The sequence below is a fragment of the Mustela lutreola genome, chromosome 11, assembly GCF_030435805.1.
Source record: "Mustela lutreola isolate mMusLut2 chromosome 11, mMusLut2.pri, whole genome shotgun sequence".
NCBI lineage: Eukaryota > Metazoa > Chordata > Mammalia > Carnivora > Mustelidae > Mustela > Mustela lutreola.
Genome location: NC_081300.1, coordinates 93,123,805 through 93,151,423, shown reverse-complemented (window position 1 = coordinate 93,151,423; position 27,619 = coordinate 93,123,805). Strand labels below are relative to the sequence as shown.

Below are 27,619 nucleotides of genomic sequence, written 5' to 3'. Positions count from 1 at the left end.
ACGGGTCTCTCATGGGACGCACACAAGCTCTGACCCAGCCCACCCCTCCGCCGGGGGCGCTTCCCAGGGCACGAAGCCCATCGGCACGGATGGCGTCTCCACGGCGTCCCCTCGGTGCTGACCGGGGCCGCGGGGCTGAAGTCCCTGACAAGCGCCGGCTCCCGCCCAGGCCGGGGGCAGTAGCAGCTACCGACGACCTGGCTTTTTCAGTCTTGCTAAGGGGGGGGGGGGGCATCTGGGGCAGAAGAGGCTACAGGTGACCCTAGAAACGTTCACAGCCCCCACATGGCCTCCGCCCGCACCGGCGGCCCAGAGCCCGGCGGCTGCACTCACTGGTGCCGTGGACCTCCTCCCCGGTGAAGCGGATGTTGAAGGCATAGGTGGGGTCGCCGCCGCTGGCCAGCTTGACGCACAGCTGCGAGGACGACACAGAGGCCAGCTGCCGGGCAGCCTGGCAGAAGTAGGAGTTTTCGGAGGCTCTGATCTCCCCTGGAAAGAGACAGAAAGCGGTAAAAGCCTCCCGACGCCAGCTTCTGCTCTCCCTCCCCGGGGACAGATGGCTTGCCAGGCCTCTGCCAGCTTCTCAGCCCGCCCCCCCGCCGCCGGCTCAGCCACCCTGCCTTCTCTCTGCTCTCGGAAGGTCTTCCCTGCCACAGGCACACGGCTCCCAGCCTCCCCTCCGTCTCCAGGGGAGGGATCCCCGGTCCATACTCGTCTCATCTCCTCTACGCTGTGTGTGTGTTTATCCGCCGTGGCTACCGCCCCAGGAGCCGTGCCCCCGCTTATTCAATGCGGGACCCCAACTCTAGCAAGTCCATGGTCGGTCAGGATGTTTCCACTCCCACCCGGCCCCGCAGTTAGGTGTAGCACCCAGACAGTTCGCCAGGGAAGGGGAGGCGAGGCTCCGGGAAGCGGAGAGCTCCTTCCGCCTCTCCCCTTCCTCTTGCTGCCCAGCACGCAGGCTCCAAAGGGGACCCTGAAGGTGGAAGCCACCCGCTGGGACACTTGGGAGGAGGAGAGAAGCAGCCGGATGAATGTGTGCACTCCCTTCGTCTAGAGGCTTCTATCACGTGCAAGAGATCAACTGCATCGTTTGCTCAGTCGCGACCTTCTTGCATTCTCTGCTCTGCGTAGCTTGTCTTACCTCCCACGATTTCCAGTGGGTCCAAAGTGATCTCGGGGGCTGCGTGGTCAGCGGTCCTCTGCACGGTGGCATTCAGCACCCGATTCATGACAGTCACCTTCGTGTCATAAAAGATCAGCCCTGAAAGGGAGAATGTGGGAGAGAGGCTCAGACGGGGCTGCTTTCCTTCCCTGTCTTCTCTGAGGCCTGGCAGAGGACACGCTGCGCCCCCTCCCCCGCATTGGGCCAGTCTCTCCTGGGACGCCCTCCAGGCCCCCGAATGGGGCACTCACGCGCCACAACCCTGACTTTCTGGGTGTGTGTGTGTGTGTGTGTGTGTAATTTGTTAGTATCTGGCCCAGTGGTAATATATGAACTCCGGCCTCTGTCATGCCCAGGAAATACCTCCCTGGCAGAAAAACATGAAGTATGAGGAGGTTTGCTGTAGCATTTTCTGAAATGGCAACAAGTAAAAACCCACAAGGTGAAGGTGGGGAACAGAACATACGCTAGGATACCTGTTTTTAAATAAAACAAAAAAACAAAACCAACAAACACGTGTGTCTATTTGTATGTGAACAGAAAAGTCTGGAAGGACAGGTACTCAGCAGTTAATGATCATCTCTGGAACGTAGGGGACAGACAGTGAATCAGAGCCTTCTATTTTGTTTTGTTTTGTTTTTAATTAATGGAATCCAATGTGGGGCTCAAACTCATGACCCCGAGATCAAGAATCACACGCTCTTCTGACTGAGCCAGCCAGGAGCCCCCGGAAAACTCAAGAAAATTTAATTTTTCAGGGTGTAACTGAAGTAACTGCTCTCGGCTGGAAGCGCTGTTCCTGCGGACCCGGGCGCGGTCCAGGTAAGGCTGCGCCTCCCGGACTGTCCGGCGGGCGACGTGGGGGGGGGGGTGCGCAGGCGCTGACCTTTGGCCTCCTTCAGCAGCGCGGCGATGCTGTGCGCGTACATGGGCGTGGGGCGCAGCTCCACCAGAGGCAGGAAGAAGGTCTCCAGCGTGGTGTTCAGGGACTGCAGCAGAGCGAAGCGCAGGCGCAGGCTCTCGATGGGCACGTCTGCAGGGATGAGGGCGGTCAGGCCCAGGATCCCGGGCTGCGAACAGACTCAGGTGGTCCCTGTCCCTGGGGTGGGGGTGGGGCCCGCCGCAGCACCGGGGCCAGGGCATTTCAGGGGGACTGGGAGGACCCCACGGGAGATTTTATTCCCGGGACCCACAGACGCAGTGCGTGAGTGGCCCCTGGTCTGCCTGAGCCCAGGCCAAGCAGAAGCAGTGGGGAGGCCCTGGCTCTTAGGGAATCCCAGGGCCTCCTCGGCCTATCTTCAGGGCCACGCCAGGGCTGTGATTGATGCTATTTTTAATTTCAAATTTGAAACAGACTTCTAGGAAGCTGCAAAAATAGTACACAGTCCTGTGTACCTTTCATCAGCTTCCCCCAAAGTCACATCAGATGTCAAGAACAGGACACAGACACTGGCACACTGTCTCCCTGGTGCTCACATCTGTCTCCAGCGGTCAGAGATGGACAGCAGGACCACTTCTGGCCCAGGTTTACCTTCAAAGTATCCGGAAGAACAAAGAGCAAAGGCCCAGGACACACGGCCGAGCAAGGGCGGGCAGACTCCCAAGCCGCCTGTGGTACCGCGTGCACAGGCACAGAAAACAAGCCCAGGGGTCAGGTGCCAGCATGCTGTGACAAGGGTGACTTCCCAGGGACGGATTTACGGAGAACGTCTGTTCTTGCGCGTGCACCTACGTGTGCAGGCACCTTCCTAGCTTTTCATAAAGACGCTGCTCTCTCGGGATGAAGGATGACAGAGAGCTGATCCCCGCTCCCTCCCGACACCCGCCGGGCATCTAATGCAGCTTCAGTCACAGCTTCCGTCTCTCCCTCTCCTCTGCCCCCATGGCTCACAGCAGGTGATCCGAGGGACTTGTTAGATGGCTGCAAGGAACCCGCCTAGTTCCTCCAAATCCCTGGTGCTATTGTTGGGGATGCCCCCAGGCAGCGCAGGGGCTGGTCCCCCATGGCAATTCCGCCAGAGCCTACATACTCAAGAGACAAGCCACTCTGGGGTCTGCGGCATCTGCAGGGTCCAGGTACACCTCGTGGGGGTGGAGCCGCGCGGGCGTGATGGCCAGGTGACGGCACAGCCGGTTGATGTACTGCACCAGCGCCACGTCCATCTCCAGGGTCCACTTCCTAGAGGCCTTGTGCGCATGTCGGACGTCGATGCAGGCACACCTGGGGCCGGGCGAGAAGGGAAGGTGGGCTGGGGGCCACGTCCCCGCTCCCAGAGGACCACTGGCACAGAGCCTCGCCTCACCGCTGGCGTCTCCGTGCGAGGGGAGGTGCCCCTGGAGGAGGGAGCACACAGCCCGCAGGCCGGGACAGTGCCACCGTCCCGGACCCCGGCCACACGCACCCCTGCGGGCCTCCCTCCTGCGCCTGGGCCAAGGGCAGGGGGTAAGAACGGGGCTCTGGGGTCCCTGGGCTGAAATCTAGGCCACCCGGTGACCTGGGCCACCAAGACGGCTGCTTTGTGAGGCCCAGGTTCCTCACGTACAAAGGCAGCTAGCAGCAGTACGCGCCCCCCGCCACCCCCAGCCAGCTGAGGGCGCCTGCAAGGCCCATGGCCAAGGCAGTGAGGAGCTCCTGCCCACCTCAGCGAAGCTGGGCCCCTCGGCTGGTAGGCAGGGCACGCACACAGGGGGCCAGGAGGGCAGCACTCCCGCTCCCACATCACCTGCTATGCTGACCCAGGGGGGATGGGGAAACAGGAAAAAAAAAAAGCAGATGTCTTGTGTGCACCCACTTCTAAGTATGGAAAAAACCCACCCGCTGAAAATGTCGGGAGACGCGGGGCCTGGGATTTCCGACGGGATGGCCCTCGGCACAGGACCACGGGAGAGCTCCTCCGAGCCTGCACACGAGGCTCGGGGTGTGCGGGGAGTGCGCGCGGCCTTTCCGATCCCAGGAAGTCGTGGGCCCCAGAGAGGCGGGCAGGGTGCCGGTGGATGGGCGCCTCTGGCTCCCGGGCCCTCGGCACCTCCCTGGGCCACATGCCACACAGGGTGCCCCCTGCCAGGAGGGCCCATCTGGGGCCAGGGGCCGAGCCTCTCAGCCCAGGCGGCGTGCATCGCACGGGAGGAGGGCTGAGAGGCAGCAGCCTCCAGAAGGGGTCCCCTCACAGCCCCCTCCAGGCTGGCGAAGAGCAGCAGGTGCCACTGGCTGCCCTCAGGCCAGGTGTGGGAAGGAGGCATCAGGGCTGGCAAAGCCCCGCGGCGCCCGTGAGCGAGCCCTCGAGCCGTAACAAACGCGTCACCTGGGAAGTCGTTCGCAGGCCAGCCTGAGACCTTCTCACTTCGAATGCCCTTTCTAGTCCCAAACCCCCAAAGTCATCGCTTACTGGCTTGTAAAATAAATCAGAAAACTGGTCAGCAATGGACTCTGAGCCTTCCGTGAGGTACGAAATGACGGCGCCCAGCGGCAAAGCACCTCTGAACGCGAGCGCGGGTGTGAAGACCGCGTGCTCCGGCTGTAGGTCCGCCCCGCGCCCGCACTCTCGCTGCGCGCCCGGGGTGAGCGCCGGCGGGAGGGCAGGGCCGTTTCAGCACTGGGACGTAAGCAGTGGGCTGGCCTGGGACCACCTTACAGCTAGAAAGGGGAAACCTATTCTTGTTTGGCCCCGGGGACCTGGCGAGCTCCTCCCTGGAAAGGAGGGAGAGCGGGCGACGGGGACATGGAGACAAAGTGGGACTCTGAGGAACAAAGAGTCTTTGGAATAAGAAATCGACCCTATTAGGGACTGACGTGCGTCCACCCCCCCCACCCCCGTTCCTACGTTGAAGCCCTAAATCCCAACGTGTGACTGTGTTAGGAGACGAGGCCTTTGAAGAGGTAACTGAGTTAAAGAAGGTCCTCAGAGCCAGGCCCAGACCAGCAGACTGGTGTCCCCCTCGGAAGCGAGGTGGCAGCAGGGATGTGACCATCTGCAGGCCAATGACAGGCCTCAGGAGAAGCCAACCCTGCTGACACCTTGACCTCCAGAACCATCAGAAGATGAATCTGTTGTTTAGAACAGAAGTGGTTTCCAAATGCGTTCTGAAACCATTTGGAGAATCACGAGAAGCCACAGCTCAGGAGGCGTCAGAACAGCAGGCAGAATGGCTCCCAGAAAGGATGCTGGAGGGGACGCCTCTGGTGGCCAACAACAATTTTTACACAAGGTGTCAACTGGACTGAGAGACAACTTCTTACCTCTCAAAGTGAAGGTCATAACCACAGGATAAAATCGCCCTCCAGACACTACGGATGTCTTGCTTGGCTCGGTCAATAACGAACTTGTGAAATCCTTCCAAGGTGAGATACTTCTCCTCAGGGACTGAGGGAGAAGGATTGAGAGACTTAGGAGTTTGTAAAGTGCCTCGCGCCATGCTCTGGTGGCGTTTCTGGCACGGCCCAATAGACCCGTGTCCCACCCCTCCAAGGTCTGTCATGGCCGCCTCCACCCACTGCCCAAGACCCAGCATAGCCCCTGACTTCCCGGGGTCAGCGAGCCACAGCCTGACTTCTCCAGCTCTGCTTGGGCCTTTATGAGGCTCAAGTTCTAAGGCCCAGGTAAGTGCCTTCTAGAAGCGAATTTCTAAGCAGATGTCCAGATCTTTACTTTCTACTCTTCACTTTGGGTGCGTGGTATTTTGGGAACTGCTAGTCTGACCTCCATAAATTCATGCTCAAAGACGGCATCGAGGCCCCGTCTAACCCCAAGGCAGCCCAGTCAGTCAGGCAAAAGCCTGGAGGCTGGTCCTGGGGGCCCACCAGTCTCAGGCCCAAGCTGCTCGTTCACCTTCTTGTTTTTTGGTGGGTGACTTCTCCGGGTCCTTCTCATCTGGCTTGCTCTTTTCTGGGGACTTAGGCTTCACAGTTGGCTTTTTCTCACTTAAGGCAGTCCTGCTGTAGACCAGAGCACTGCAGTCAGAACACCTGCGTTCATACCATATCCTGACAGCCGATGCACAGAGCCTCACATGTGTGGTAGGCCAGACTCCCCCCAACCACGGCCACCGGTTCCCACAGGGCTGGGTGCAAGGTCAGCTCTGTCCTCACCAAGTTCACTGAGCATATCAGGAGGACAAACTGATGCTTTAACTGCAAAAGACCTTAGATGCTTTTCATCTCTTCTATATTCTTCAGAGCTGCACTAAGAACCAGCCACTAGTCAGATTGTAGCTATATGTTTAAATTAAAATAAAATAGCAAATTCAGTTCCTTGACCGCACTAGCCATGTTTCAAAAATGTGGCTAGTGGCAACTACATTCAGCAGCCAGACAGGGAAACCGCTCAGATTTCCATCACAGAAAACTCTACTGCACTATAGAGATACAGAAGCACCCAGATGCAGGTTTATGTCTGACATCTTTCTGATCCCTCAAACAATTCCTCTAGAGACTCCTGCCAGGTAATACTTTTCTACCAAATTTCCAATTTTGGGTTCTTGAGTCATTTGCCTAAGTCTATAGAAAATTCTATTAAATATGCATGCATATCCACACATGAAATATTACAGAGCTATTAAAAGAGAGAGAGAGGTCGCCTGGGTGGCTCAGCTGGTCCAGCATGTGACTACAGCGTGGGTCATGGTCTTGGAGTCCTGGGTTCGAGACCTGCCTCTGGCTCCCTGCTCAGCAGGGAGTCTGCTTGTCGTTCCCCTTCTGCCCCTTGCCCCCACTCATGCTGTGTCTCTAGTTCTGGAAGGCTAGCGAGGGCAGGGAGGCTTGAGGAGGAAGGGAAGAGGAACGGCTTTTTGCTGCATATACTCTTGATTTCTGTACTATTTCAGCCATTTCACAGTTATTTTTTTGAGAGTGAGCAAGAGGGGGGAGCGTGGGGGCGGGGAGAGGGAGAGAGAGAATCTCAAGCAGGCTGCACAGCTGGTGTGGAGCCCGACTTGGGGCTTGATGGCACGACCCTGAGATCATGACCCGAGCTGAAACCAGGAGTCGGATGCGTCACCACCTCGGCCACACAGGCGCCCCTTAGCCACGTAAAACGTAAGAACATAATACATGCGCCTCCACGGAAGGTTACGCACTTAACTGTTGTAAGCGGTGTGTGGGAAAAAATGCATTTTTTTCAATACGCATTTTGTAGTTTTTCTGTAATAGCTATGCATTATTTGTGTGGTTAAAAGAAGAATTTTGGGGGAACAGTTCTGTACATTCTGGATGGTAGTGACTTCAGACTGGTCTGCTTTTGTCTGCCTGTGCGGTCCTGACTTGACTTCACTTGTGGATACGAAAACGCTCTTTCAGTGCACAAAGCTGGGGACCCACACGACGGAGCTGCAAAGCAGAGCCAAGGGGTCTGCTCCCAGATATGCGGAGAGCCTCACAGGAAGCCGTGGAGGCGGCGGCCCGGGTGCCCCGCCCGCCCCATGCGCCGAGCTCCCCGGAGGCGCACCTGACGCTGTTGAGCACGGCCTTGTCCTTGGCGGGCGGCTTGGTGATGGGCCGTTTGGTGCTCACCACCTTCACGGGGTGCTGCTCCTTCCCGCCTTTGCTGTACTTGCTCTTGTCGAACTTGGGTTTCGGCACTCCGTACTTCCTCAGGATCTGCGGGTCCCCGGGGGCAAAGAGGGGTCCTCAGGATCGCCTGAAGGTGCCCCCGAGGCCCAGCAGCAGCTCGGCAAGCAGGGATGGGCGGGGGGTGGGTACCTGGGTGAGCTGGTCCTCCAGCACCTTTTTGGGAGGCCGGACGTTGGTGAAGAAGAGGTGGAGGAGGTTGCCTGGTGTTTGGGAGTTGATCTGCTCTTTGCTGAGATAAATGTCCGACACTTTGATGGGCTTCGCTGGCGTCAGGCTCAGCATCTGCTCGGAATGGGCACAGCTCTTAAATATCTCCGTGAGCACCTCTCTGGCACCCGGCACCAGCTTCTCGCCTGTTCCGAAGCGGGGAGAGGACAAAACAATTCTGCCGTGAACGGACCATGTCAGCACACTTCCTCGCAGTGGTCTGTGTCTCCTAAACAGCTCAGTTTTTGCGTGTAGGTAACAGACGTGTAGTGGTGATGAAGAGCTCTGCACCCAAACCTGGTTTCCCCCTTCTGGGCGTGCCCCCAGCCTTCTCGCTGTGACGTGGGATGTGAGCCACTCCCGGGCCAGTCTGCTCTCTGAGCTCACTCCCTGCACTGGCTGCACGGAAATGGCCAGCCTCGGGGATGGCGGACACCAGTCCTCGCCCTGGGCTCGTCCACGCGTGAGAAACACGCTTCCACGGGGCCCAAGCCACTGTTCTCTTACAGCTACTGACTACGGCAGTTTCATCTACCTTAACACGCTCATGATGGGCAGTTCCCAAAGAACGACAGGCTACGGAGCCCACAAGTACTGTTAGTGCAAAGCCCACGGTATCAAGCAAGTTTTGTGTTATTAGAGAGGATGGTTCGAGACTGGCACAATGAGCAGGTAGAAAATTGTCCTCGAGCACAGGAAAAACCATTTCTTTCTGTGCCCAAATAAGTGCTCCCGAAGGTGGGCCCCAGTGGCCGTCAGGACTCCATCTGCACGCCTCTCGTGGCCGGGGGCCCAGGCCGGGGACTGCGCGGACTCACTCCTCACTCCCTTCTCCTTCCCGCCCCCGGCCCCACAGCCGGCCTCTCCCTCTGACACACCATGGCTGCCCCCAGGGCCGGCCTGGCTGTGGGAACAGGAGATCAGAAGCCTCATGGGCCTCCAGACTGAGGGTGTGGGGTCAGGGGTGCAGAAGGGGCGGCCAAGCCCTAAAAGCTGACTCAGCAGAACCACAACTTGGTCTCTAGCAAAACACGTGTGGCACTAATGTTACCAAAAGACCGAGTACCTTATGTGGAACGTTTGACTATAACAGGATCAGGAACTCGGTCCAAATTCAGATTCGAAGTATGAAAAGGCTGGCAAACCATGAGTTAAGGCAGAAAAAGGCCTCAGACCTTACAATAGTTATCCCTACATGGGCCACAGAGCGCTGGGGGCCAAATGCACACTAATAAGGGATTGGGGCCCACACAGGGTGAGGGGAGCCAGGCAGTCCCCTCGAGGGCAAGATCCCCCCAAAACTCCATGATCAAGATACATATTTCAGGGGCGCCTGGGTGGCTCAGTGGGTTAAGCCTCTGACTTCAGCTCAGGTCATGATCCCAGGGTCCTGGGATCAAGCCCCGCATTGGGCTCTCTGCTTTTAGCAGGGAGCCTGCTTCCTCCTCTCTCTGCCTACTTGTGATCTCTGTCTTTCAAATAAATAAATAAAATCTTTAAAAAAAATGCATTTTCAATGTAGTATTAAAAAAAAGAAATCAAAATCAATACAAAAAAAACCCCCACACGACGAGCAAAATATCAACAGTACTGTGCCAAGCCACATTAAAGCCTAAGCCAAAAGAAATAATCAGTAATACTGGTCCTGTCTTTATTTAAAATTTTACTCATTATGGATATTTTGTATTAATTCTGACTTCTATAAATATTCAATCAAAATGTTATTTATTTAGGGACACCTGGGTGGCTCAGTGGGTTAAGCATTTGCCTTCGGCTCAGGTCATGATCCCAGGGTCCTGGGATCAAGTCCCATATCAGGCTCCTTGCTCAGAGGGGCCTGCTTCTCTCTCTGCCCCTCACCCTGTTCATGTTCTCTCTCAAATAAATATTATAAGTCCTAAAAAGATACACACACACACATATTATTTATCTAGCTTACTGAGATTTTTGGAGCCCATTAAATTTCGTGCCCAAGGCCTCACTTATCTCATCCTGGTACTAGCCCTGAGTGAACATTTTACAACTCGGGGATAAAAATTTGAAGCCAACAACAAAACCCATATTTGGTATTACATTTTTGTTCTCCTAGAACAGGAAACAAATTCTACAGTTCTATCATGAAATTTCAAACAATATTAAAGAATTAGAAAGAAGGACATGGATTAAAAATTTTGAGCAACACTAGTGCAAAATAAAAATGACCACACAAAGGAGTGTAATCATAGAAAGAAGAAGAAAAACCACTGTTTCCGGAGCGGGGCTTGGGGCAAGCTCCTGGCTTCAGGCAGGAGTCTGCTGCTTGATTCTGCTCAGCGGGGCCTGGGGCTGCGTCCTGGATGAACGCGCCACGTCGTACAGAAGAAGTGGGGACACCAGACAGGGTCCACCCACAAAGAGTTGTCAGAATGACAAAGTGGGACTTGGTGAAGAGGATACGGAATTGTTTCTTCCCCAAGAATGAGTGTAAAGGGGGCGCCTGGGTGGCTCAGTTGGTTGGACGACTGCCTTCGGCTCAGGTCATGATCCCAGAGTCCCAGGATCGAGTCCCACATCGGGCTCCCAGCTCCACGGGGAGTCTGCTTCTCCCTCTGACCTTCTCCTCGCTCATGTTCTCTCTCACTGTCTCTCTCTCAAATAAATAAAATCTTTAAAAAAAAAAAAAAAAAAAAAAAAGAATGAGTGTAAAGATGGAGGCATTTACTGCCCTTGGGCAAATGACCAGATGATTTCCAGCAATGCACTTGGTATGTTCTAGCTCCACAGGACAGAACACAGTAAATACACCTGAACTCGAACAAAGCGAAGTCTGGCTAGACAAAAAGCAAAATGGGACTTGAATGCAAGCCCACTTTAATTTTTTTTTTTAAATTTAAATTCAATTTAGTTAACATACAGTATATTATTAGCTTCAGGGGTAGAATTTAGTGATTGTCAGTCGCACAGGAATGACCCTTCCCGGCGGTCTCCACAGGCTGGAGCACAGCAGGCCGGAGGCAGGGGCGCCCTCATGACCCTCACAGCTCTGACAGCTTCCGTGAGCCAAGCAAAGAATGTCTGTCCGTCTCCGCACGGCCCCTGCTCATTTCCCAAGTCTCTAGCCCCCAGGGTGCCCCCCAAGGTTCTTTCTGTGGTAAGATGTTAAAGATAGGGCACACTAGGTACAGAGAGAGCAGAAGACTTTGTTAATTTTTTTCTGTAAACTTAAAAGTGTTCGCAAAAAGTCTATTAATCACAAATAAAAAATCCATAACCCACCTTTAATAGACTTATCATTGAAGTAATCTTCCAAGCCCGGGCTTCCCTGTGTATCAAACAGACTCTGATTTACTACGGACACGGTGAGGATCTCCTCCGTGGACATTTCCATCAGTTCATCTTCGCCATCCAAACTTGACAAACCGATCAAGTCATTATTGTTAAACAAACTTGCTCGAATTTTCTCAATTTTGGCTCGGGATCTTATCTGTGTGAACAAAGCAAAGGATCAGGACTGGAGCAGGGGAAGGGCTTTGTTTTCCCTCCCGCTCCGTCCTCAAACCCCCTCCCTGTCTTAAGTGCGATGAGTGTGGCCGGACTCCTGCGAGTCGTGCTCCTCGGGAGCGTCTCTGCCACACGCCAACAGCAGTAACTTGATGGGGAACATCTTAGCTGCTGGAAACGTCTGTTGCTAAACCCTGACCGGGTCTGTGGCTTTACTCCGATGCCCAGGGAGCTAGGGTCCACGCGTAGCTCTGAGAAGCCCCCGGGAAGAGGGTGCAGAGATTAAGAGAAAGGATTCTGGGGAAGAAACCATCACCGGCTTCTGGAACGCTCTTGCCAGAGCTCCCTGGGAGAGCAAAGCAATACACACATATTTCCTTCTAGTGCCTTCCTCGCCGCATCCAATAGCAGGAGGACAGATTTACTCGGAGTCTGACTCCCCTCACACAGGGATGAAGACACAGGAGGCAGGATTCCTAAACAAGGAGGCCCAAGCAACAGAGGGGATCTTGAAGTGGAAACGTGGTCTGGAAACTCAGAACCACCAGGAGCAGAATGGCAAATTTGTCCTCGCAAAGATCAGTGAAGACCCCACCTGCTGACGGCAACACTTAAAACAACCCGGGGCCACTCAAATATACCGGCGGGCCCGAGCTGGAATGCACTCGATAAAGCCTGTCCCCCAGGAAAGGTCAGGCCCCTCGTACTCCTCTGCCTCCCTCCCATACTCAGCAACAACCTGCATTTACTTCATGACATCAGACTTGGCACCACTCTTGTCGGAGATGTGACCTCAGACACAGATAATCAACATGATAAATCATGGTGGCTTCTAAGAGCTGCCTCAGGGAGCGCCCTACGTGCCCCAACGCCACCTGTCAGTTAATCCTGGGGAAATCATGCTGGAAGGGTGAGAGGGGCTTGGGGGGATCCCAGCTGCTCTGCTCGTGACTTTCGAGGTTGCCAAGGCGCGAGCGCCGTTACCTCCACGACCGCAAAGCCTTTGATGGGGCGCGCCGCGAGGGGCTGGTTGTCCAGGGACGTGACCGTGTACATGGAGCCCATGTCCGACACAGAGGCCGTCTCCGCGTTGTCCAGCGGCTCCCCCAGGCTCCCCAGACTGCCCAGGCTGCCCGTGCTGCACAGGGAGATGTCTAGGCTCTCCTGGCTGGACACCACGTGGGGCTCCAGTACACCAGGAGGGACGGGCGGCTCGAGGCCCGAGGGCAGCGGATCCACAGAGAGGTCACTGACGGTCTGCGAGATCCCCTGGGAGCTGCAGATGGAGGCCTGACTGGTGGAGGCGGATGCGCTGATGCTCATGGCAGGGGTCAGGCTGCTGGACGTGCTGACCTCCAAACTGTCCGCGCTGGGGAAGCCGAGGGTCTTCTCCGGCTCGGCTTTGCCATCAGCACCCTCAGCCTTGTCCTTGGGCTTCTTGGGGTCTTCGTCCTGCAGGGGGATATAGATCTCATCCTTGAAGACCCCGCCATGGGCATTGCAGGCCTTGCGGATAGCACCTCTGACGATGCCCTCGTCCAGGTGGGTGGGGATTCCAGAGATCACCAGCAAGCGGCTGTGGGCCGTGGGGCCAACCAGTGCCTGGCAGGCGTCGGCGATGGCGTCACTTGTCACACCCAGACCCTGTGGGTCCTTCCTGGTGAGATGTCGGAGAATGATGAGCAGGGTGAGGGCTCGATGAAACCACAGCATGTCCTCCGGCTTGCTGCCCCCAATGCTGAGCATGGCGGGGTCCGATTCCACTGAACGGGACGACTGGCGCTTCCCGGAGGAGGAGGCCTTTTCTCGCTTCATCTTGACCTTTTTCCTCTTTGATAGGAGGCTGGGGCTTTGTGGTGTCTGTCCAGGGGAGGAGGATGAAGAGGATGAGGAGTCGCTGAGATTCGGGGCGGTCGCAGAGGTCACCCCGCTGGCTGTGACACTCATGTTGGTGGGCAGGGTCACTTCGGCCACCGCCAGGCAGCCCTCCATGAGCGCATGGAAGTATGTGGAGAACCTGCCCTGGTCCGTGGCCGCTGCCGCCGAGCCTCCACACGCACTGCCCGGGACCCAGCTCTGGGTTTCCTCGTCGTACAGCTTATGGAGCTCCGACTGCAAAGCCATCAGCATGGCCAGGCAGGGGTTCAGCTGCAGGGCGATGGAGGAGGACAGGCCGGCAGGGTGCTTCCTCTGCTCCAGGGTGTGGACCGTGCGCAGCAGCTCCGCCAGGAGATGGAAAACGAGCTCCTTCACGCAGGCCGCCATGTCTGTGGTCCACAGGAAGTTTCCTGAAGCAAATACAAAACAGTAACAGCAGCGGTTGTTGGTAGAGCACTTGCTCTGCACCAGGCACTGTTCCTGACGCTATGTTATCCATCCCCAGCTCTCAGATGAAAAAACAGAGGCTCAAAGAGCTCAAGCCTGGCTGGTTGATCCCAGAGCCCACGGCCTTAACCCCAGGGCCGCATGATCGTACAGAGCCAGGTTCAATGGCTCACACCGAAAACTCATTTTCTTTCTTTCTCATAAGGTTTTCAAGTAAGTTGGTGAGAAGTCATGAGAACACTATTTCCCAAACCATGGGGTAGTTACTACGGGGGGGGGCACACAATCTAATTCTATCACACAGCCCAGAAATACATACTGACAAAGTATTCCCCCCCTTTTTTTAAAAAAAAGATACTATTTATTTATTTGAGAGAGAGAGAGAACGAGTGGGGAAGGAAGGGGCAGAGAGGGAGAGGGAGAGGGAGAAACAGACTCCCCGCTGAGCAAGAACCCAATGTGGGGCTTGACCCCAGGACCGTGGGATCATGACCTGAGCCAAAGGCAAATGTTCGACCATCTGAGCCACCCAGGTGCCTCAAAATTAAAGTGTACAAAAAGGAGCAGAGAGCGGATTGTCAGAAACCAGATCAATAAATGCTGACAGGCATGACTTGTAGACATGGCGGGAATCACATAAAGATGATGAGAAGGACTGAAGTTCAGGAAATAGGGTCTAGAACAACAAGATGGGTCACAGGTTTGTACCAAGATCCCCTTTGTGCCAGACACGCATCTTAAATTCACACTAAGCTGCCTGATCTCTTGGGGTGGCGCTGTTTCATAACTTTAACTGAAAGGAACCCGTGAGGGCATTCAGGAAGCCATTCAGAGAGAACAAGTGCCTACAGGGTCCGTGGTCCCGCCCTCCGATGCTCATGCGACCTCCCCTCCATTGTCCTTCCTCTGCCAATTGTCATTTCCGTAATAGGATGGCCTTAGAATTCTCCTCCGCCCAGATTGCAAATGACGGCCCGTGAGCCAAGACTGCCCACAGACCTCTCCTTCCCACGGTGGTCCCCCACTCACCTTCCCTGATCCCTCGCCCAGAGTATTTCAAAGAATTTGATTCAGTTGCCAACATTCGAAAACTGGGAAATTCACATCAGTATCTACATTACTGAGTCTTCTTGAAATAAAAAGTTCTAAGAGCTGGCAGGACCAGGTCCACCTTCTCGTGTAGCAAGGGGTGACAGGGTTCAGGGACTGACAGAGCATGAGGTGCCTGGCCCACTCCCCTCTGCTTTCCCCCATCTGGCTTCTGACCCCTGAGTGCACTTAAGTTTGCAACATCTTTTCCCCCCAACATTATAAAAAAAATCTCAAAAATACAGGGCAGCTGAACAACTTAGACAGGGATTGCCCGTAGGCCCACCACCTCGGTCCTCCCGCTAACACTCTGTGGTATTTGCTCTTACGCACCTACCTATCTACCCCTTTATTCACCCAAAAACTCCGCTTACTATTTGATTATTTCAAAATTAGTTGCAGACATTAGTCTGTTTTATCCCTAAACACTTAAGCAGATATATTACACTAACGAAGTTCAATAGTTATTTAGAATTTGAGGTGAATTTACAAAGGCAAAATGTGCACCTCTGAAGTTTAACTTTCTATGAGTTTTACCAAAATACAACCCTTTCAGGAACGACTAAGTCACCATGTTGGATTTTGCAACATTCTTTACTCCCACACCACCTTTGACCTCCAAAGCTACAAAAACGGCATGTATTTGTATAAAGTAAAGTGCGGGGGCGCCTGGGAGGCTCAGTGGGTTAAGCCGCTGCCTTCGGCTCAGGTCATGATCTCAGGGTCCTGGGATGGAGCACTACATCGGGCTCCCTATGTGGTGGAGAGCCTGCTTCTCCCTCTCTCTCTACCTGCTGCTCTGCCTACTTATGCTCTATCTCTCTGTCAAATAAGTAAATAAAACCTTAACAAAAATAAAGTATGATAAAATAAATCTCATTTTTGGGGCGCCTGGGAGGCTCAGTGGGTTAGGCCTCTACCTTCGGCTCGGGTCATGATCCCAGGGGCCTGGGATCGAGTCCCGCATGGGGCTCTCTGCTCAGCAGGGAGCCTGCTTCTCCTCATCTCTCTCTCTGTCTGTCTCTCTGCCTATTTGTGATCTCTCTCTCTGTCAAATAAATAAATAAAATCTTTAAAAAAAATAATAAATAAATCTCATTTTCTTAAATTCCTCGTATCAGTGAGATCATAGGGGAAGGGAGGGAAAAATGAAACAAGATGAAACCAGAGAGGGAGACAAGCCATGAGAGACTCTTAACTGAGGGTTGCTGGATGGGGAGGGGTTGGGGGCATGGGGCAGCTAGGTGAGGGACGCTGGGGAGGGAATGTGCTGTGGTGAGTGCTGTGAAATGTGTCAGCCTGATGATTCACAGACCTGTACTCCTGGGGCAAAGAACACATTATATGTTAATTAAAACCAATCTCCTTTTCATGGTTAGTGAAAGAACACCCTGCACATCACCCATCCACGAGGCCAGGCCACAGGATTATCTAATGAAGTGTCTGACCCTTGGTTTTTCGGTTCGGGTCATGAGATCAAGCCCTGTGTGGGGCTACTTGCAGAGCTGGCTTCAGAGTCTCTTTCCCACTCTCCTTCTGCCCCTCCCGCCCAAGCTCTCTCTCAAAATAAATAAATACAGGCCCTTTTCAAATGACAGCAACTGAACAAGAGGCCACCAGCAGGCAATCCCTTTCCTCAGCTAGCTCCCCAGCTCTCCCAGGCCCAATCCCGAGGGAAGGTAAGCCTTACCCAGCAGCTCCACAACTTGCAGGAGGACAGACGTCGGGATGGTGTCAGGCTCATCTTCGGATCTCGCTTCGCCATCCTCTGATCTCCAGGCCAGCAGCTGCTCCGCGAAGGCCATAGCCAGAGGGAACTCCAGGGGCAGAGAATGCAACACCAGCACGGCTCCAGGAGGGGGAGACACGCCTGGAAAAACGGCCGAGGAGGAAGGCTCATCATTGGCAGCACAGGACCCGAATCAGCCTCAAGCCAGCATGGAAATACTAAGTCAGAACTTAAAAGATGCTTCCTTGGAATATTCCCAGTTTGGTAAAGAAATAATTAGCCATTTTGTGTGGCTGCAATCCCATGAGACCATTACGCTTGTATCAGGTTACAGAGTGGACTGGGAAGGGGTGCCCCAGACTAGCACTCCCAGGACCTTGGGCTTTCTCTCTCTCTTTTTTTTAAGATTTTATTTATTTTGAGAGAGAGAATGAGAGAGAGAGAGCATGAGAAGAGGGAGGGGCAGAGGGAGAAGCAGACTCCCCGACGAGCAGGGAGCCTGATGCAGGACTCGATCCCAGGACTCCAGGATCATGACCTGAGCCAAAGGCAGACACTTAACCAACTGAGCCACCCAGGTGCCTGGGCTTTTTCTCTTATTACCTTGTGTTACTGCCATGGCTTGAACCTGGCCAGAGAGGCTGCAGCGAGAGGAAAAAGGCCCTAAAGCCTGATTCCCCCCTTACACTGCACCCCAAGGCCTGCTGCAAGGCCTGACCAGACAGAAGTCAGGCCATCAGGAGCCTGGGGCCTTTGGACAAGTTGGGAGGAACCATGCTGATTGACCTCCGTTTTGGGGTTAACGTTTATATGGTGATAATCGAGGAGTGAACAGTAGAGGCCAAGTGCTATGAGAAAAATCAGCCCTAATGAAGAGAGATCAAGTTATTTGGCAAAGTCTCCTTTTGTTTCATTCCCTAAAGATGTAAGGTCTCTAGGACAGGGGTTGTGGAAAAGCCAAGGCCCAATTTTTTTTTTTTAAAGATTTTATTTATTTATTTGACAGAGAGAGATCACTAGTAGGCAGAGAGGTAGGCAGAGAGAGAGAGGAGGAAGCAGGCTCCCTGCTGAGCAGAAAGCCCGATGTGGGACTCGATCCCAGGACCCTGAGACCATGACCTGAGCTGAAGGAAGAGGCTTAACCCACTGAGCCACCCAGGTGCCCCCACCCCAAGGCCCAATTTTTGACTGGGAAGTCAGCTACATTCCAGAATCCTCTCTAGCAAACCTGGATCCCTCCTTTCTCATCAAACGGGATAGGAAGTGCAGGGGAAGTCTGTGACCAGGTTTTCCTTGCCTCTGTGTGTTTTGTTGGAAACAGTTAGGTGGCCCGGGCGCCCGGGGTGCAGAGGCGGGGGGTGGCCTCTGGGATATGCAGAAGGGGAGCCCGTCCCTGACCCTAAACCCACGCCAGCTTAGCAAAGAATGCCGGGGAGACCCACTGGGCCTCCTGGCCTGGCCAGCAGGCTGTTTACCACCAAGACAGGCCGCAGATGCTCACTGTGACCTGAGCCCCAGGGACCCACTCGCACCCAAGAGAATTAAGTTTTAATGAGCGCTGGAGGAAGGCAGCTGGGATTATTCCTGGTAAAGGACCGCTCTGTTCAGGTCACTCTAAAGAGTGCACAATTGTGAAAGGAAAGGCGCTCATTTCATCTCCTGCCCCTAAAATACACTGTCCCAAGCACTTCCGTTCTTTACTGACCACATACAGCAACGTACAAGATCCTTTCTATCTCCAGAAAGAAGGAAAGCCAAAAATAACTTCACAGTGTTCTTACCAAGCGCTAACTCAGAGACATACCCAGCTTGATGTGGACCTTGTCTGTGGAGAGGATCACCGAAGGGTACTGGTTGGCGGTAGGCGGTGGCGTGAGGCCGGTGTTGGCCGGAGACGCATCCCGTGGGTAACAGACGGCCTCAATCAGGTTTAGCTGGCCGTTCCGCTTGACTTTGTGGCCAAGCCCGTACACGAGCACCCGTGCCCATGGCGCCTTGTACAAGGAGGAGCTGTGGAGCAAGGGGGAGGGCAGGAGGGTCAGATGGAGGGTAAGAAGTGGGCATTTCTGAGTCATTCCCACCACATCCTAGAAGGTCATTCTTTATAAGGATGAATTTCCCAAACACAGAAATATGGGAAGAACTATAGGCTATTTTCAAATATGGTGCATGTTAACTAATAAGTAAAAACAACTCGAGCTTGTCCTCTGTCAGTTTCACCAGACTCCAGTTTTCTCTCCCATTAGCTCTCCTGGAGAACGGGCAACTTACTCTTTGCGGAATCCAGACTGACTTTCTTTGCAAGACACGACGACAAAAGCCGCCCCAGGGAAATTAACATCCATGTTGACTTTGGACTCCGAAATCGGAAACTCCTCAGAGGGGAACTGCTCCGGCGCTGTCTGCAGAGAAATTTAACAAGGAAAGCCACAGGCTACACACAGGAGAGCACTTCATCCCCCAACTCCCAAGCAAAGGACAGAGCCAATGCATACGCAGTCACAGGATCCCAGGGACAAGAAAGCCGTCTGGGAGGGAGGCCACTATGGATGGGACAAGACGGGAAAGCCACGAGGAAAAGGAGACTGGTTCAGCGGGGCTTAGGGGGTTTGGGGAAGAGTGTGTGTCATTTAGAGCAAGCCAGTAAGACTTCTAATTAAAAGTTATAGGCCCGGTGCAGGGACATGAGAGCTTTAGTCGTCTACCTGCAGGAAGGAGCAGATCTGTTTCGTCAGCTCCAGCAGGCTCTCCTCGCCCTGGTGCAGGGTCCGGGTGATGGCCACGTGGAGCCACTCTCTCACTGTCTGCGAGCTGCCCTGGTAGAAGAGGTCTGTGGCCGAGCAGTTCTGGGAGTGGACGCAATGCTGCAGAGACTGTGCCAGGAGGATGGAGCTGGAGCTGATGGTGCCATCTGCGGCCAGGAAAGAAAACCTGAATTCGCCAGGACCACAGACACCAATGGCGGGCAGACGTGGGTGAGAGCGAGCAGCCTGCCCGGAAAACCAGGATGGGGCAACTCGGACAGAGCGTCTCAGAGGAGACATTACTGATCAGATCCTGCAGGCTGGCAGGTTGGGGGCTGGGGTTCACATCAGCGGTCTAAATTTTTCCTTTCTTTTAAGCAACAAAACTGTTCCTAAAATCAAATCTGAAGTGGCGGCCTCAGGTCTATGAAACAGAAATGGAACTGCTCGGATGCAGGGGTTCCCAGAGCCTGATATACTCATGTGCCCAGGCCCCTCCCGAGCTGCCCCGAGGAGCTGCTAGGGAGTGTGTAAAGCCAGTGTGAGGTCATTACGGCAAAGCTTCTTCCACAAACGCTTTAAAGCTGTCCAGATGTTTTGGAGCCTCTAAGTTCTTGGGGGTGGGCCAGGGGACCCCAGCACACTCACGCTCACTGGGACCTCCACAGCTGGCAGATGCCCGCTGGGCCTTGAGGGCTGTCTGCCCTCTCACCTTGTCCTCCTGTCTTAGTTGCTGGGAGGCCAAGGGGAGGCTGAGGTGCTGGGGGAAGACAGAGGCGCCCCTTTGTCTTGGGCTGGGCTAAGCAGGTTCGTTGCTTGGCATTCACCAGAAGCCTCGCCAAGGGCCCCAACGTTAGGAGATACACACAGCCTGGCCCACCGAAACAGCTCCACCAGAAGTCACAATGAACCAATGAGGCTGTGGAGGAGCTTGGTAAAAGGTACATTCTCAGGTGGTGCCTGTTGGCATAGTAGGAAGCGCGTCAGTCTCATAAAAGGTACATTTTCCTTTCTGAGCAAGGCCTGTGACAATGACTGTGGCCACAGGACAGTGACAGGACTTCCTAAGTGATGCTTAAATTTCCCTTGATTCACAACTTGGTCGGGATGCTCAGTGAGTGCTTAGCAGGTCAAGGACTAAACAGGTCACGTAGCATACTTCCATTTTTTAAAGCGAGCAAGTGCTGCCCAGATCATTGCGACTCTTTAGGGCCATTTATCTACACCAGCTGAAGGCCTGTGTCACCCCGAGAGCGAGTCCCTCACCCCCAGTCTCCTGCCTGGGGCTGGGCTGGCGCTTAGGGCCGCCCCACCCCGAGCTGTTGTCACTAGGCCGGCCAGAAGCCAAGGCTCACCTGGGAGGGGAGGGGCCAGGAGCTGATTGGACAGCAGCTGCAGGTGCTCCAGGGTGATGTCCCGGATGGCGGGGATGTGGAAGAGGCGGGTGAACAAGTGCGGCAGCTTCGGGGCGAAGATGTTGAGCAGGGCCACGCGGCAGTACAGCCGGGCCAGCGCCGCCTCGCACCGCAGCAGCTCTCTGCAGGGAAAGCGGGGGACGCGCTAAGCGCCGGGGCTCGGGCCGGGCCACAGGCCTCTCTTCCGGCCCTGGAATCTGCACGCCAACCTAGTCATTTCGGTCTTAAATAAAAAGTCATGTTTAAATATGTTTGGATTTTCTCTACTCAGAAACCACCGTGGAAAAACAGAGAATCCACACAAAACTTCTACGTGTATGTTCACACGAGCATTACTTGGGAGTGGCCCAAACTGGAAAGAGAGCAACGTCCATCAAGCGAGGAAAGGTAAACGCACACACTGGAACATTCGTCAGCAGTAAGGACGAAGTGCCAGAACCTGCTACGCCATGGATCGACCTTGAAGACATTGTGCCAAGAAAAAGAGGCCAGACACGAAGGGCCCCACAATACATGGTTCCATCCACACAGGCTGTCCAGAATCAAGCAAATCCATAGAAACGGGACAAAGCTGAACTAGAGGAGAGAAGGGGCACAGGTTTCTCCTTTATGGGATGAAAATGTTTTAAAAGTGATTGTGGTGGGACGCCTGGGTGGCTCAGTTGGTTAAGCAGCTGCCTTCGGCTCAGGTCATGATCCCAGCGTCCTGGGATCGAGTCCCACATCGGGCTCCTTGCTCCGCAGGGAGCCTGCTTCTCCGTCTGACTCTGCCTTCCACTCTGTCTGCCTGTGCTCACTCTCACTCGCTCTCTCTGACAAATAAATAAAATCTTAAAAAAAAAAAAAAAGTGATTGTGGTGAAGACAGTACATATCTGTGTATATATACTAAACACCCCCGACTCGTATGCTTTAAAGGGGTGAGCTACACGGTCTGGAAACCACAGCTCACTAAAGTGCATACAAAACATTCACCATGAACACTTTGTGTGATGAATTTTTGAAGTAATTAGCATTTACCTTGAATAATAGCTCATTAGTGACTAAACGGGTCTCATTTAGAATTGCATCTCTTGGGGGCACCTGGGTGGCTCAGTGGGTTAAAGCCTCTGACTCAGGCTCGGGTCATGATCCCAGGGTCCTGGAATTGAGGCCCGCATCGGGCTTTCTGCTCAGCATGGAGCCTACCCCCCACCCCCCCGCCTGCCTCTCTTCCTACATGTGATCTCTGTCTAATAAATAAATAAAATCTTAAAAAAAAAAAAAAAAAAGAACTGCATCTCTTGGCAAATGATCTAATCCCAAGCATAGGAGAGGCTCCCTGTATTTCTTCAACTAATCATCATTATTAAAAATTCTCCTGGCATTAGCAAAGGAAACAGTCAACAAAACCAAAAGACAACTGACAGAATGGGAGAAGATATTCACAAACGACATATTAGATAAAGGGCTAGTATCCAAAGTCTATAAAGAACTTATCAAACTCAACACCCAAAGAACAAGTAATCCAATCAAGAAATGGGCAGAGGACATGAACAGACATTTCTGCAAAGAAGACATCTAAATGGCCAACACACACGTGAAAAAGTGCTCAACACCACTGAACATCAGGGAAATACAAATCAAAAGCACAGTGAGATACCATCTCACACCAGTCGGAATGGCTAAAATTAACAAGTCAGGAAATGACAGATGCTGGCAAGGATGCGGAGAAAGGGGAACCTTTTCTGTTGGTGGGAACGCAAGCTGGTGCAGCCGCTCTGAAAAACTACATGGAGGTTCCTCAGAAAGTCGAAAATAGAGCTACCCTATGACCCAGCAATGGCACTACTAGGTATTTACCCTAAAGATACAAATGTCGTGATCCGAAGGGGGCACCTGCACCCCAATGTTTATAGCAGTGATGTCCACGATAGCCAAACTATGGAAAGAACCTAGATGTCTAACTACAGATGAATGAATAAGAAAGATGTGGTATATATACACAGTGGAATATTACGCAGCCATCAAAAGAAATGAAATCTTGCCATTTGCAACGGTGTGGATGGAACTAGAGGGTATTATGCTGAGTGAAATAGGTCAATCAGAGCAGGACAATTATCATATGATCTCTCTGATATGAGGAATCTTGAGTGGCAGGGTGGGTGGGTCGTGGAGGGTAGGGAGGGAAAAAAAATGAAAGAAGATGGATCAGGAGGGAGACAAACCGTAAGAAACTCTTAATCTTGTGAAACAAACTGAGGGTTGCTGGGGGGAGGGAGAGGGTGGTTGGGTTATGGACATTGGGGGAGGGTATGTGCTATGGTGAGTGCTGTGAATTGTTTAAGACTGATGATTCACAGATCTGTACCCCTGGGGCAAATAATACATTATATGTTAATATAAAAAAATTCTCCTGGTATTAAGCACTTAACTAAAAAGGCAAGTTAGAAGCAGCCCTATTGTCTCTAAAAAGTCTAGGTTTAAAACCCACTTGGACCCATCAGGGCTCACCCTGTAGTGCCTACTGATCTGAATTAAATGTAATGCTGGTCTACCCTAACTCAGATCTGGGCATAATGGTAACTAAAGAAGCCACATAAGACCTGGTGAGTTTGTACAGCTGTGAAGACAAACACAGCTGAGATGCTGCATTTAGGTGGTTTCTTTCTTCTCTCCACCAGCCTAGAATATTCTTACGCCGGACTTTAAAACAAACCACCTCTACTTGCCTGTCGCTTCCCTCCGCGGAGGTCGGTTTGCGGGTGCACGGGCACCGCTCAGAGGGGTCGGGCCAGCAACACAGAGGAGGTCGGAATAAAAGCCCTCGCTGACTCCCTGCAGCTTCGTCCTCAGATTTCGGGGCCGCAGCTGGGGTGAGACTATTTCGGGCCTGCCCAGTAGTCCCTGCTCTGTCCCTGCAGACTGTTAATGCCTCTGAGGCTACTGCTGAACCGTCTACGGCTCTAAGTCCTCTCCCAGACATGTGAGCGCCTTAGGAAGAGCACACTGCTGAGGGTATCTGTACTATGGTGAGAAATCCAGCCACTTTCTTGATCAAACAAACCCGTGGGGCAGACTTCTTAGTTCTCCTGACACCGAGATCACCACCATAATCCCAAGAATAAATGTCCTACATCGACAGCCTGATTGTAACTTTACCAAGTGCTTTCTTGCCTTCTCGCTCAGCTGCTAATCAAAGGTCATTAAGTTACATCTATCAGAGCCATTTGCTAAAAATACAACTCGCTTATGAAATAAAGCTTTAAAAACTTTTAGGACTATCGTATTGATATTCAAGCCTGTATGTTCTGGGATCCCTTTCAACAGATACTTTGAGTCTACAACTTGAGCCAGCGTCCCGATCAGACAATGGGAGGCTCTGGCGAAGAATGAGACAGAGTCTCTGCTTTAGGAAACCTCAGTCTAGGAGGAAGAAACACAACACAATGAATAAAGTAAACCAAACTCGCACAAACTTGCAGGCAAGATCATCAGGTCCTAGAGAGGAAGTGAGATGTGGCGCTAGGACAACACGTGGCTTCATGCTTACGTTAGCCGGGGAGGCAAAGCCCTCTCTGGAAAGGCAACATAGTGAGATCTGAATGACAAGAATGAGACAGGCACGCAAAGTTCAGGGTAAAGGGAAGAGCAGGCGCAGAGACCCCACGGAGGACACGAGCACTGTGTGTGAGAGACGCGGAAAGGCCAGCACCGCTGACAGAGTACATGAAGAAGCAGAGACTTGGGGGCCCAGGCAGGGCTTTCACGAGTCAGGTTAATGGTCTGAATTCTACTCCAAGGGAAATGGAAAGCCACGGCAGGTGTGGATTAGAGGAGAGAGACCATCCACGGAGGGCAGGCATGTGCTTCCTTAGAGACCTCCGCCCAGTGCTAGGCACAAAGCACACACTCAGGAGTAAACACTTTGTTTGCTCAATGGAGAGATGAGCCGGCTGCTCCCACCAGGCCTGGACATCCTCTTTGTTACCTCTTCTGGACTGGCTTTACTCTTTACAGCTTTTCCACTCTCTTCTGGATCTCCAGCCCTCCCCTCCCCCCTGCAGCTCACAGCAGAGAGCCTGTGGCAGAGGTGGGGTGACACCAGATCGCACATTTCTTCCCAACCCCTGCCATTTTGCTGTTACTTTACTAGCTTCCATCTCTCTAACTCTCAGCTTTGAAGGAAAAGCTGGTCAATGACAAGTGGTACATGTGCTAGAGACATAATAAGCGCACTTCTGTGATCCACTAGAAAGAAGGGCTCAGTCTTACCTGTGAATCTGAAGGTTGGTATTGTCCAGCGTGACCAGCCCATTGGTGGCCGTCCTTCGGTAGCCTGCCGGGGGCCTCTCCAGCATATCAATAGGGTACCAGTACCGGACCAGCACACCTTCACTTCGGAGGTACGTTTCTACCTGCACTAACTCATTTACCTACAACAGTTAAAGAAACGGTCTATTTGACTTTTTGGGCACTGACTTTTCCCCCTCAAGTTTTAAAATATATATGTATATATATCAAAGTTTCACGGTAATAAATGTCAGTTTCACATCATTGAATCTCTAAGAGGTCAAAGACATCTGGTTAATATTAACAGTGTGTTTAGTGTTTTCATACTGGTTTTCAAATTTTAACTGGTATGTAATCATGAATTAGAAATTTAAGACAGGGGCGCCTGGGTGGCTCGGTTGGTTAAGTATCAGAATCTAGTTTTGGCTCAGGGCCTGTTCTCAGGGTTGTGGTAAGGAGTCCTGTATTGGGCATCTTGATCAACATGGAGCCTGCTTAAGATTTTCTCTCTCCCTCTGGCCTTCCCTCAACTCTAATAAAAATTAAAAAAAAAAAAATTAAAGACAACAGGGCTATATTTCAGTCACAATTCAGTGCATATTGTTTTATGTTCACTGTTTTTATGCTGATAACTCTGTAAAAGCATGGAGTGCCTGGGTGGCTTGGACAGGTTGGGCATCTAACTCTTGATTTTGGTTTGGGTCGTGATCTCAGGATAGAGGGACTGAGCTCCATGTTGGGCTCTGTGCTTAGTGGGGAGTCCGCTTCTCTTTCTCTCCTTCTGCTCCCCACCACACCCCCCGCTCATACTGTCAAATACATAAAACTTTGAAAAAAATAATAATTTTGGAAAAGCAGGAAATCTGATAGCTCTATTTTATTGCAGGAAAGTAAAAAAGTAAACTCATGCATATAGGCTTTGGATTTAAATATGAACGTAATTTTTGTTACAGATTATTATTAAAACCTAAAAGAATCAAACTATTTGAGAAATAACAGAATTATTTTAATAAATTTCCTATTTTTCTAATTTATACTTGCACATATTTCCACTGCTGAGAAACACGGTCAGTTATATACTTTCTGATAACCAGGATCAGAAGTTTATATCAGAAGGCAGTGGGAAATTAATAGTATTACTAATAGAATTTTCTATTTAAATGTTCACCTTAGTAAGCCACCAGTCAATAACCTCTCTTTTTTTTTTTTTTTTTTAAAGATTTTATTTATTTATTTGTCAGAGAGAGAGTGAGCGAGAGCGAGCATAGGCAGACAGAATGGCAGGCAGAGTCAGAGGGAGAAGCAGGCTCCCTGCGGAGGGCAAGGAGCCCGATGTGGGACTCGATCCCAGGACCCTGGGATCATGACCTGAGCCGAAGGCAGCTGCTTAACCAACTGAGCCACCCAGGCGTCCCGTCAATAACCTCTCTTAAAAACGTAATGATTCAGGGCGCTTGGGTGGCTCAGTTGGTTAAGCAACTGCCTTCGGCTCAGGTCATGATTCTGGAGTCCCGGGATCGAGTCCCACATTGGGCTCCCAGCTCCAAGGGGAGTCTGCTTCTCCCTCTGACCTACTCCCCTCTCATGCTCTCTCACTCTCTCTCAAATAAATAAATAAAATCTTTAAAAAAAAATCAATGATTCAAGGGGCACCTGGGAGGCTCAGTCATTTGAATGTCCAACTCTTGGTTTCAGCTCAGGTCATGATCTCAGGGTTTAGCTCGAGCTCCACGTCAGGCTCTGTGCTCAGCAAGTAGTCTGCTTGAGATTCTCTCCCTCCTCCCTTGGCCCCTCCCTACTGCTCCCATGCGTGCACTATCTCTCTCAAATACATTGAAATCTTTAAAAAAAGTAATGATTCATAATTAAGTTTGGGTGAAACAGAGTCAGTAAAAATGGAAAGCTTTCCATTTCACACCATTAATGGTACCTACATGACCTGCTGCTCTGTCTCTGTCTGGACAGATTCTAGTTTATCTATGGGGCAACAGATCCTTTTTCATCAGAGACTTTTAGGCTTGAACTATGTATAGGTTCATCAGCTTTTCTCATCCAGGAAACTTCTCACATGCCAGCACATGCATGAGACCTTAGGATCGTGGAGTCATCACTTTCACAAAGGACCCTATTTTCAAAAGAAAGCTTTGGCTTTGTCCAGATGCATTTTCTGTTCCTTTTTTCCCACCTATAACACCCCCACCCCCAACCGGAGAACGCCATGGGTTTAACACACTCGTGCTGCATACTGGAAAACCGAGGCTGGGAGAACCAGCAAGATGATGTGATCAAAATCATAAAACTATTTCTTTTACTTGTATCTGTAAAGGTCATGCCAACCATCCATTTATCAAGGACCACGGGAGAATGTTCCTGGGACTTGGGTAGGAAGAATGGAGGGATGGCCTGAACACGGCTGACAAAATGGCAGCAGAGGCAGCGTGGTCTGAAGGGGGCCGCCAGCGCAGCATTAACAGCTTATCATCATCTATCATCAGCCCTGATCTGGCCCACAAGAAAGCCTCAGGAAAGCCTTTTGGTGTGAGCAGTTAGCTCACTTTCTTCATCCCTAATCTGAAGAATAATCCATCTGCATGATTGGGTTTTTTAAAAAGATTTATTTTTTTAATTT

At 52.3% G+C, this 27,619-nt stretch overlaps 1 protein-coding gene across 8 annotated transcripts in view; it reads right to left on the bottom strand.

The window, feature by feature from the left end:
• HECTD4 (HECT domain E3 ubiquitin protein ligase 4) overlaps window positions 1-27,619 on the bottom strand; it is a 184,529-nt gene that overhangs the window by 7,760 nt on the left and 149,150 nt on the right. For 7 of the 8 annotated variants that reach the window (XM_059139623.1, XM_059139626.1, XM_059139625.1 and 4 more), the window contains 16 exons: window positions 24,973-25,133; window positions 20,660-20,841; window positions 19,266-19,471; window positions 18,832-18,962; window positions 18,365-18,570; window positions 16,522-16,701; window positions 12,402-13,705; window positions 11,193-11,400; window positions 7,860-8,083; window positions 7,606-7,757; window positions 5,992-6,098; window positions 5,403-5,526; window positions 3,196-3,386; window positions 2,052-2,198; window positions 1,145-1,264; window positions 334-489 (listed from right to left, as the gene is read on the bottom strand). In XM_059139623.1, coding sequence (XP_058995606.1) covers window positions 334-489; window positions 1,145-1,264; window positions 2,052-2,198; window positions 3,196-3,386; window positions 5,403-5,526; window positions 5,992-6,098; window positions 7,606-7,757; window positions 7,860-8,083; window positions 11,193-11,400; window positions 12,402-13,705; window positions 16,522-16,701; window positions 18,365-18,570; window positions 18,832-18,962; window positions 19,266-19,471; window positions 20,660-20,841; window positions 24,973-25,133 — 3,799 coding nt within the window. The remainder of the gene's footprint in view (window positions 1-333; window positions 490-1,144; window positions 1,265-2,051; window positions 2,199-3,195; window positions 3,387-5,402; window positions 5,527-5,991; window positions 6,099-7,605; window positions 7,758-7,859; window positions 8,084-11,192; window positions 11,401-12,401; window positions 13,706-16,521; window positions 16,702-18,364; window positions 18,571-18,831; window positions 18,963-19,265; window positions 19,472-20,659; window positions 20,842-24,972; window positions 25,134-27,619) is intronic. The other variant, XM_059139624.1, reaches the window with a different exon arrangement.